This window comes from Chionomys nivalis, chromosome 21, assembly GCF_950005125.1.
Source record: "Chionomys nivalis chromosome 21, mChiNiv1.1, whole genome shotgun sequence".
NCBI classification, from domain to species: Eukaryota; Metazoa; Chordata; class Mammalia; order Rodentia; family Cricetidae; genus Chionomys; species Chionomys nivalis.
Window position 1 is genome coordinate 33,258,214 of NC_080106.1, and position 11,730 is coordinate 33,269,943.

Here is an 11,730-nt window from a genome sequence, read left to right on the forward strand (position 1 = left end):
CACATCCTTGCATCTGGAAAAAAGCAAGCGAGCAAACAAACACCATGCACAATTTCAGGAGTTCATTAGTGTCCTAAAATAAATGCATGGGTTTGCAACCTACTGGAATCCATGGCATGCACAGGAAACAGGTCCATGTGCAATATGTACAGATGGTGATAACCTGATCCTGCCAAACAGTAATGGCTTTCACCAGTATATTCTACTTATTCTTGCCCAGGCTGCTGTCTAGAACCATTCAAATTAGATAATTCTAGAAATTCTAGAAAAGCAGTTCCATTCGCCTTAGTGCTAACATTTGAAATATGTTAGGCTGAGTGGTAATTAAAGTTAATATTAACCACTAACATAATTAATAAAAAATATAATCAATCCACTTAACTGTATTATTGCAGAAGGCACACTGTTGTTACCTCGAAGGATAAGTAAATGTGAAAATTTGGAAAGACAAAAGAAAGCCAAGTATTTTATAGCTATAATGTTCCAAAGAATACAACTGACTGTATTAGTCAGACTGTATCGGTGTATCACAAGGCCCAAAACAAGCAGCTAGGAAGGAAGAAAGATTTATTTTTTAGCTCACAACTTTAGAGGTTTCGGTTTACAGTGACCAATTGTGTTCCAGGGACACGGTGAGAGGGAGCTTCACAGTGAGAGAATATGGCAGATGCTACTCACCTCACAGTAGACTGGAAACACAGAAAGCAAATATAGAAAGGGGCTAGCCTTTCCTTCCTCAGGACACACTCTTGGTAACCTAATTATTCCAACTAGGCTAGGCCCTTCCAGATTTTCACTTCCTAATCATGCCACCATATTTTGGATCTATCAAGAGATTAATCTTTTGATGAGGGCACAGCCCTCAGGATACAGTCATTTCCCATTGGCTGCCAACAAAGATGCTAGTACATGAAGCGACTGGAGACATTCATTCCATGTAAAAACACAACACAGGGACTCTTTCACAACCAAAGGTGCATATCCTTCACAATAATTCAGAAAACAAAATGTTTTAACATTAAGAAAGTATACTTCTGTGAGTTCAAGGCCAGCCTGGTCTACAAAAGTTAGTTCCAGGACAGGCTCCAAAGCTACAGAGAAACCATGTCTCAACCCCTCCCCCCCAAAAAAAGAAAGAAAGAAGAGAAAAGAAATTATACCTCAAACTGAATATTATCAAAATTTGCCTACGTGATAATTTCTGAAAAAAAATCAAGGCCATTTCCATGGAAGAAACAAATATAAACTATTAAAATTGAGAAGCAGCAAGCTACTGAAGAAAGAATAATCAAATAGTCACTGAAGAAACTAGAATCAAAACTTAAATTTTTGACTTGTGTAACATTTGGATAAAATTATCTCTTACCTCCTCCAACCACTGATCGGATGGGTCAACTTTTCAGGGCAGCATGCTGTTGCAATTGCAGCAAATGGCCATGCCAGGAACAAAATTAATGCAACCAATATTACACGGACCGGAAGCAGAATAATTCCAAGAAGAAAAATCTGCAAATCAAAGTTGACCAAAAAAAAAAGATACATGGACGTTATTTAAATATATCACTACCAAACACAAAAGCATAATAGGAAAGTTTTGGCTTCATGCATGTAGTCAGGAGGAATTAAATGCTGTCTTGTATCACACACACACACACACACACACACACACACACACACACACACACAACATGACATTTGATCTCAGTGGGCTACTACTTGCTGAGCATTGTAGTATGTTAATCCCAGCATTTTCCAGGTAGAGGCAGGCGGATTTCTATGGGATCTATATGAGTTGGAGGCCAGCCTGGTCTACATAGTGAATTCCAGGTCAGCAGGGCTACATTATGTGATTCCCATCTCAAAAAACAAAACAACAATAATACAAAGGGCAAAAGAAGCAGTGAGGAGAACCATGGGATTCTGATCTGGACATTCATGAGAGGAGATGAAGGATGCTGGTAGAACAAAAAAAAAGGTGGTGTGACTTAGGAGCCAGAACAAGCTTCCTGGGGGAGTGATATCCTGAAGAGTCCTGCAAAAGCAGAAGGTGCTGCCGAGCCTTTGGCTCTAGCTACTGGAGAGGCTAAGGCAGGACGAATGAGTTCAAGGCTGCCTAAGCTAGGAAGAGAAGGGAGCTGGAGCTCGATGACTCAGTGAGAAAGTGCTTGCCTAGCATGCATAGCTCCCGCAGTTGGTCCCAGAGTGCTTGCCTAGCATGCATAGCTCCCGCAGTTGGTCCCAACATAGCTAAAGACAAAGCACGAAGATGCTAGCAAGGCAAGACAGTTATACTGTTTCCCAAAAGCTACACAGGAAGAAGAGTGGGAATAAAAGCATTAGTGAAAGCCGGGCGGTGGTGGCGCATGCCTTTAATCCCAGCACTCGGGAGGCAGAGGCAGGCGGATCTCCGTGAGTTCGAGACCAGCCTGGTCTACAAGAGCTAGTTCCAGGACAGGCTCCAAAACCACAGAGAAACCCTGTCTCGAAAAACCAAAAAAAAAAAAAAAAAAGCATTAGTGAATGACGGATTGTTCTGCTTCCCATGCCTGCCAGTGCCATGTAACTAAGCAATAAGGAACTGGAGAATAAAATAAAAAGTAAATAAGAATCAAGAGTACATGAATAAGACCAGTAAATGATATGTAAGTGTATACTGTGTGTCAGGTATATGGCATAGTGATTCATTTAGTTCTTAAGATCTTAAATTGCTTTACATGAAAAGAATGCCATGGATAAATTAAATCACAATAAAATCATGTTAATATCAACAGAAGTGGGACCAAATTTATATCTGAAACCTTTGCTCCTAATCCTTACAACATCCTGCCTTTTAGGTGAACAGTCATTATGTATAATAACCCTTTTTTTTCTATAAATTAATTACATGATCCAAACAGTGCCATCTGTCTTCTGTCTGTATTGTCCTCAATGAGAACCTAAACATCATCAAATAACTTACAAAAATGCCTACACTATTCTAGATATCTTAGTTGCTGCAGTATTCAAGTAGGACTTCAGTTCAAGGGGTGGTGTGTGATCTCTATTTTTTTCTTCTTCACCTTATTTGAAGATATTTCTAGATTCTCAAATTTCCATAGAAGTTTAGAATTCCTCATTCTACATACATACATACACATTTTTATTGAAATTGCAATGAATTTGGAGATAATCTGGAAGGACTTGTCATACTGACAATACTGGGTTTTCCAATTTATAAATATGCTACGTTGACATGTCTCAATTTCTCAAAGCACTATTTTGTTGTTTCTAGTATAGCAACCAGACATGGTTTTAACTAAATATACTTCTAAATATTCTTCTTGCTGTTATTACAAATAGGATTATCTCATTTTATTTTGCAATTGTTTGATGTAAATACAAAATTGGTTTTTAAATGTAAGGGGATTTTTTTCAAACATATGGGTCATTCATTCATTCATCGAGACAGGATCTCCTAAGTAGCCTGGCAGCCTTTGAACTTGCTATGTAGACCAGCTAGCTTTGCGCTCACAGAGTTCTGCCTGCCTCTGCCTCCTGAATGCTGGCATTAAATATGTGCACTACCACACCCAGTTAGTTTTCCTCTCTAATACAGTTTGGTACAGTCAGGGAACATATTCTGTAATATGTCAATCCTTTGATATTTTCAAGACTTCTTTCCTGCCAACAGTTGGTCTGTTTTGGAAAGTTCTCAGTATCCTGCAGCTGCCGGAGACAGTGCCCTACAAATGTCCCTTTAGTAAAGGTGTTCACTATTGTTCTTCAGCTCTCGGACTTTAATAATCATCTCTGCTCTGTTTTTTCTATCAGTTACTAAGAAATGAGTGTTAGTATCCTCAAAGTGGATTTTTGTTTGTTTGTTTGTTTACTAGCCCAGTTCAGTGTGCCACCTAAAACGCTGGAATGACGACTTAGCTAAATTGTCTTGTAATTTTGGCCAGCAGTTGCTCTGAGGACGATAGCATTACATTGAATAAATGACAACTCAGAATTAAAACTATACCAGTTCACACACAGTGCAAGACAATCTAGAGCAATTCCATCCTTTCAGAATTTTTTACGATGTGTCATATCTACATATGTGTAAACTCGAGAAAATACCGACAGATATCTGCGTTAAATGTCATATTTTATAGTTCGTTGATTAAATTAAGATGAAGAAAATTAGTTTTATTTATTATTTTATTTATTTATATATTATTATATTCCCAAGTATTATTTCCAATAGTCTGATGGAGGTGGGTCTTGTATTTATCTGTTGCTTTCATTGGTTAATTAATAAAGAAAACTGCTTGGCCCTGATAGGACAGAGAATTAGATAGGCGGAGTAAACAAAACAAAATGATGGGAGAAAGAAGCCGAGTCAGGAGTCGCCATGATTCTCCCACTCCAGACAGACGCAGGTTAAGATCTGCCCTGGTAAGCCAGCTCATGGTGCTACACAAAATATTAAAAATGGGTTAGATCAATATATAAGAGCTAGCCAATAAGAGGCTAAAACTAATGGGCTAGACAATGTTCAAAAGAATACAGTTTCCGTGTAATTATTTCGGGGCATAAGCTAGCCATGCGGGCAGCTGGGTGCCGGGGACGCAGCCCCGCCGCTCCATACTTCAACAATAGTCTCCATCCTTTCCTGTGGATCTGTGCTTTGATCTGATATGATTTCGCGTGTTCCTACAACTGGAAAAACGTTCTTTATCTCTTTCTTTTACAAAATTCACACCTACTTATTTATTTGTGTGTGTGTGGTATACGGTGCACATGTGTGTGGTATGGTGTGTGTGGTATATGAACTATGTGTGTGTGTGGTATATGGTACACGTGTGTGTTTGTGTATGTCAAACGTGTGCTCGAATGTGTGTATGCAAACTACTGCACACGCGTGTAATTCAGAGTCAGTTTCTACTACCCAGGTTCTGATAAAACCAACTTACATAGTCAGACTTAGCAGCATGAGACTTTTGCTGAGCCATCTCCACAGCTTTTTTTGTAATGAATACTGAATTCAGGGCCACAAGCAGTTTGACAGTGTGGAACCAGTGAGCTACATATCTCCAATCCCCAAGCAGTTTTTCATTTTTTTTCTTTTGTTTTGCTTTTGAGGCAGGGTCTCCCTGCATAACTCTGTCTGTCTACACCTCATGAGATCTGTCTGCCTCTGCCTCCAGAGTACTAGGATTAAGGTGTGTACCACCATGCATGGCTCCATTCTCTCTCTCTCTCTCTCTCTCTCTCTCTCTCTCTCTCTCTCTGTTTTTGAGACAAGTTTTCTCTGTAGCTTTGGAGCCTGTCCTGGAACTGGCTCTATAGACCAGGCTGGCTTCAAACTCACAGAGATCCGCCTGCCTCTGCCTCCGGAGTGCTGGGATTAAAGGCGTGCGCCACCACCGCCTGGCAATTTACCATTTTTTATGTTCAGTCCTGTCAGGGGCTTCCACTTCTGTTCCCCATTTTCAGCCCACAAATTGAGGCAGCACACATTCCAGAGGGGAGCGTGGATTGAGGAAAGAAACAGACAACAGATAGAGCTGGGGGGTGGGGTATGGTGGTTTCCAGTAAATACAAGTCAGAAGAAAAAAGCCAAAAAGCCTCAAGTTTATTACTCTTAGTAATAAACTTATATATCCCAAACAAAAGGGGGAGGACACAAGACTCCCACAAAACAAAGAGCAAGGAACCTTAATTACCTCCTTACAGCTCCAAACACCTGGTAACCACGCCCTTAAATCAAAACATCCTGTTGACTGGTCTTTGAAGAGTGAGGAAGCCAGTAGTCACACCTTTGGTCAGTCTTGTTGTTTGTCCTTGAGGGGCAAGAACAAGTCTGAACTCTCTGGCCTTCAGTCAAAACTGTGGGCCCTCACACCGTTCTTACAGCAGACTCTCACTATTTTTCCTTCTAAAACTATCTTCATTTTCTTTTAATTTCTAAGTCAAGTTTTCTTTTTATATTGTATTCATTCATTCAATTATCTATTCTATTTTGTATGTATAGGCGTATATGTGTATGTGTGGGGGAGCTTGTGTGGGGGAGCTTGTGTGATGAAGTGCATGTGTGGAGGACAGAGGACATCTTGTGGGGGTCGGTCCTCTTTCCACCATGTGAGTCATGAGATTGAACTTGGGTTATCAGGTGTAATGATAAACCCCTTTACAAAGTGATTCATCTCTCCAGCAGCCTCTCCTCGTTGATACTGATTTCTAGATTGACTTGCCTTTTATTAATGAGTCCTAGGAGTGATTTACACACTTTGGATACCATACCCTTAACAGATATGTTATGTAAAAATATTTTCTCAGATCTTCTAGGTGATCACTTTAATTTCTTCTTTCATTAAACATGTCTACATGGTGTCCGTGCTTGCTGTGGGCTCATGTAGGGCGGAGTGGAGGTAGGGTGCATTGGGAAGCCTAAAGTCAATGGTAGATTCCTTTCCACTTTATTTACTGGGGTAACGTCCCGTATTGAACCCATAGCTCACTACTTTAGACTAATCTAACTGGCCGGCTTGCTCCAGGGATCCTGTCTCTGCCTTATTAGTATGGGATTACAGGCACCACACCTGCCCATTTTTGTGTAAGGGCTCCAGAGACCCAAACTCAGGTTCTCATGCTTACGTGACAAGGGCTTGAGCCACTGAGGCATCTCCTTGCATCCTTTAATTTCCTGTATATCTTTAAATACACAGCATTTAATTTGACAATACCATTTATCTATTTCTCCTGCCCTCCCTCGTGTGCGTGTGTGTCTGTGTGTGTGTGTTTGCTTATTGTCTATTTTAGAAATGAATGACTAATCCAAGGTCATTAATATTTACACCTATATTCTCTCTTAAGACTTTCATTATTTTAACTCTCATATTTTCTCATATTTAGTTCTCTTATTAGCTTAGGCTGTTTTATATGATATTGCGTGAGCTTAATTCTCTTGTACACGTTAATCCATTTATCCCAGACTTACTGAAAAGACAAGTCTTTCTCCATTGAGTTGCTCCAACACTCTTGTAGAAAAAAATCAATGGCCATAGACATATGTTTGTTTCTGAACCCAGCTTTCTCCCATTGATCCATTTAGCCAGGGACTTCTGTAATTTAATTCTGTATTAGATTCCTTGTCATGTGTGGCTACTGAAGCCTCTGATCAATTTGATAAATAGTTAATGAATACAGGAATTTCCTTTAGTGTAGGAATTAACAAATCTCCCAGTACTGGCCGAGTTTTTGCTGTACACATTGAGGTATGTGTCAATACAAGTGGCAACCCAAAACTTAGGCTGATTCCTGCTTATACAGATCCCCCAGGTCAGTCAGAGATGAGATCTTAGGGTGTCCTGGGACCTCTCCAGAGCATGCGCACAGGATCTTTTCTGTGGACCTCTATATGTCCAGAGATCTGTACTATATTATAGGCAACAAACAAATATTTTTGATAGGAGCAAATAACCTCATAATTTTAACTAATCATTTTAATTCTAAATTCTGTTGCAGCAATAACAATTAGGCTACTTTTTTCCAAATCCCAAAGTAGCAAAAGACCCTTAAATAGTTTTTAAAAATACATAACTAGGGGCTAGAGAGATGGCTCAGCGGTTAAGCGCATTTGACTGCTCTTCCAGAGGACCAGGGCTCAATTTCTAGCACTCATATGGCTACTCATAACTCTCTGTAACTCCGGTTTCAGGAGATTAATACCTTCACACAGGCATAATGCAGGCAAAACACCAGTGCACATAAAATAAAAATAAATAATTTTTAAAAATACATAAATAAAGAAGGGGCAAATTTAAACTATAAGCCCTGTAATGAAATGCTCAAGTGACAATAATCTTTAAGAAGAGGCCACACATAATTTAATATTAAATTTAGTATGAACCAAGTATATTGCTGTACCTAAGTGATAGTCTATCTGTATTTTAACTAGATAGAATAAACATTCAACTTTATCCATGCCTATTAAAATTTTTCCTTTATCCATGTTATTCATGTTACTGAAGCACCTATGGTAACACTAATATTATGGAGAAAGGAAGGAAGGAAGAGAGAATGGCCTGACTATATCACAATAATTTAATCTATGCAGCAAATTTCAAGTATGGGATACAATTACAGACACAGAAGAATTGCCAATATTAAGATCAGCAAATCAGCTGGGCAGTGGTGACACACGCCTTTACTCCCAGCACTCGTGAGGCAGAAGCAGGTGGATTTCTGTGAGTTCAAGACCAGCATGGTCTACAGAGCAAGTTCCAGGACAGGCTCCAAAGCTACAGAGAAACCCTGTCTTGAAAAACCAGAAAAAAAAAAAAATCAGCAAACCAAACTACATTATGCCATATATTACCTCATTTAATTTAACTCTCCTTTTAAGATTGTTTCATTTTAATAGATGAGAGAATGTAATAGACAGGGGAGGTAAGTGACTAGGCCAAATTTACAGAACTAACAAGTGACCAGTGCTCTTTGCATTGTATGTGGTTCTATTGGAGTTCTTAAAAGAGCTCTCTTGGAAGATTTTTAAAAACGAATAATCTACTCAAGGTACAACACAGAGATTTTAATATGCCACTTTGAGCCTCCCTCCAAACTCTGCACCCAAAGAGACAGGTACATTTTCATTTGAATAGAACTTATTGGTCTGAAGTTCATTTTAAAGGATGGCAGTGTGTTTGCAAGTGTTGCAGATGATCCAAGGCATAAAGAGGAACTTTGGAAACTTACTTTCTCCGCATCCTTTATCTTTCTCTTCCTCCCCCTCCCCCAACTATCATTATTCTACCCACTACCACTTCAGCCCACTGGACACTTAGCTCAGTGCTTCACAGGTCCCCTCTAGAGAGGTCACTAGTCTTAGAGCTGTATACAAAAACAATGCAAAAATGGCCATCACTTCAATCCAACATAACAAAAATTATGAGACGGGCAGGGAAGTGTCAACGTTTTCATCCTCTATCTTGTTCTCCAATCACTATCCACACCACAGAGGAAGTCAAAAAAGTGAACTAATGGTAAAAGTTGTCCTTTGTAAGATAAAGACAACTTCCTTTGTGGTGGCCATTTTCAACAGTGGCTACGTCTCCTGTCATCTTTGAATCTAGAAAAGGTGCTGAGTGAAGACTGATTCAAATAAAAAACTCTTGACTGCCTTCATGGGTCTGTCAGTTATCTCTTTGCTTTGCGTCCCTAATTACAGCTCGGTTGTCCCTCCTCGGTTAAACCACTACAGCCTTACCTGTGGTTCCAAGGATAGACCAGGTTCTCAGTCTCCTCGCTTACTCTACCCAGTACAGACAGACTCCCCTTTTTACAAAAGGCATAAAAAGGAGAGAACGCTGAGAGCTGGTAATTCTCAATTGACTGTGCTTCCACAAATTCGATACAAAAAGTTCCTGTCCCATCCATCCCTTCTCAGGCAAAGAATAGTCCCCGATATGGGATCTTCCTTGCTGACATCTGTGCCTTCTTGCTTGCCTTCACGTCCCTCGGGTCATCCCATCCCCCAGTGCCCCCAGTTCTCGCATCCTCCTGTCTGCCCCCTCATGACCCTTCCCAGTCAGTCCCACAGCTCTTTCTTCCTCAGACGCTTTCTCGTACCAGACTCCACACCTCAGACAGCCTCCGCCTTCAGACTCACTGTCTCCTCAGATGCCTACCCCATCGGAGTTTCAATTCCTCCGACAAATTCTGAGCCAGACACACTGACCCCTCAGAGGCAGAGCTCTGATCTCCCCGGACGTCTCCAGCTTCAGATTCGTAATCCTCTTAGACGCCTCCTCCGTCAGACCCACGATCCCCTCATATTCCCTCAGACCTGCGATCCTCTTGGACACCTTCCCTCTCAGACCCGATGCCCTCTCCGACCAGATGCCCTCAAGTGCCTCCTCTCTTGGATGCACGACTCCTCCCCAGCCTCCTCCGTCCGACCACATCCCCTCGGCCTCCGTTCGCACTGCGCCTCTACCTGCAGCCGTCGGGCCGCGCTGATCCGCGTCTGCTGAACGAAGGGGTTGGGCACTGGCGGCGGGAAAAAGGACGCTTGGCGAGGTACCATGGGTGGTCTCAACCCCGCGTCCCCGACGCCTGAGCCCGGCACCGTGGCAGCCACCGCGGCCGCCTCAGCGCACCGGTTCATCGTGGATCTCGGCGCCTGACCCGAGCAAAGCTAGGGACCCAGAGGGCGCGAAGAACGCTGCTGCCCGGCCTTGGCCGGAGACCCACAAAGTGTACCAGCGCCAGGCGCCGCTCCCGGCTTCTGCGCACGCGCCAGAGTCACCTAGCCACTGACTGCTCCCCCCCCCCCCGTCTGTGGACACGCCCCCGGCTCTGGCTCCGCCCTCCTAGGTACCTGCTTTCATAACATAGCACCTGTTTTCCTAGCAGGCAAGCAAGGACCTGAATGGTCCTAAAAGCAGAGAGACTCTTTGGGCTCTGCTGTGCCGTCAAGATTTTCTGTACCTAAACCAAACCGCTCATCTCTGTGACCCACATCTGCCTGCTCAGAATTGAGGTGACACAAACACCCCTGGGCCAACCTAGTAAGTAAACTAATAAATCTGGGTGGGCTTTGCTTATCTCTGTTCACTTTCCAGTGTGTGTTTCGTTTTTTGTGTAAACTTGTTTGATTTGGGGGTGTTTGTAGGTTAGGATGAGAGAGAGTTGAGACAGGAATTGGCAGCAGGGGTAGACGCTGTTCCACTCAAAGCATGAATTAGCGGTGTGGAGATGTCTGTCTTTCATAGAAACTGAACCATTATTTAGAAAAGGCAAAAACAACTGGCTTCCACTGTGGATGAGGAACCTGACCCAGAGACCGGAAATGGCCGAAGCAGTTTCATATTGAGGAAATACGAGGCCTATTTGAAGCTGAAGGCAGGGGAAGGGGAAGACCAGGGTTGCCCGGGACCTTAGGCCAATTGCTAGTGGGTAGAATCCTGACTGGCCAGGGTTGAAGAATGGAGCTACTGAGTCATTCACCCCTACTGACTAACTCTGCTTCCAGAAGGCATGGGGTGTGTGTGAGAGGAGGGGATCTTGGCCTAGTCGGTAAACTTCTCTGAGCCAGTTGCCTCCTTTAAGCATGGGAGGGTAATTCCCACCTCATAGGGTTGTTGTAAGAATTAAATAATGCGTTGTAGCGTTCATAGTGAAACACTCAAGACAGCAGAATTCTCTCTGAATATGTAACAGAGAATCTTACTAACAACGAGCTTCTGCTAGTCTGTCTGCTTCTCAGCATAGAGGCTCTTCAAACAGGGCTACAAATCCTTAGCCAGCCACTTGCAAGAAGGACCGTCAAGAATCAGAACTTGTGGGCTGGTCACGGAAGAACTGATTTCCGACCCACTGAGATCTCTTCCAGGAACCGGATCTACTCCTCATTCCATTTCTTGGTCCCACCAGGGAAGACCCAAAACAATAGACAACATCTGTTTCTAACAGCTGTCTGACCCCAGACAAACCACTGTCCTCTGGGCCCAGCTGCCCCTTCTCAGGGGTCTGTAAAGTTGATCGTAGGGGCTTTTAGAAGAGGTTGTATGGCTGCTGTTCCTTGCTATCGGCACTATCATTAGGATGTCTATCAGTTTAAGAGCATGAGAAAGTGAGAGAGAGCAAGGGGGGGGGGAACCTTCAACAGACCCCATAACTACAGCACCAGAACCGCTCTTCATGTGGTTCCTGGTTTGGCAGCTCTGATCTTCCCAGCACACATCATCTGTGCCTTGCATTGAG

At 42.5% G+C, this 11,730-nt stretch overlaps 1 protein-coding gene across 4 annotated transcripts in view; it reads right to left on the minus strand.

Moving 5' to 3' along the window:
* Positions 1-10,221, minus strand: part of Lpcat2 (lysophosphatidylcholine acyltransferase 2) — a 61,536-nt gene extending 51,315 nt beyond the window's left edge. For 3 of the 4 annotated variants that reach the window (XM_057754328.1, XM_057754327.1, XM_057754325.1), the window contains exons 1-2: positions 9,962-10,221; positions 1,367-1,506 (exon numbers count right to left, since the gene is read on the minus strand). In XM_057754328.1, the coding sequence (XP_057610311.1) occupies positions 1,367-1,506; positions 9,962-10,132 (311 nt within the window). In that variant the 5' untranslated portion in view covers positions 10,133-10,221. Of the gene's footprint in view, positions 1-1,366; positions 1,507-9,961 lie in introns of those variants that run through there. The other variant, XM_057754329.1, reaches the window with a different exon arrangement.
* Positions 10,222-11,730: the final 1,509 nt, after the last annotated feature.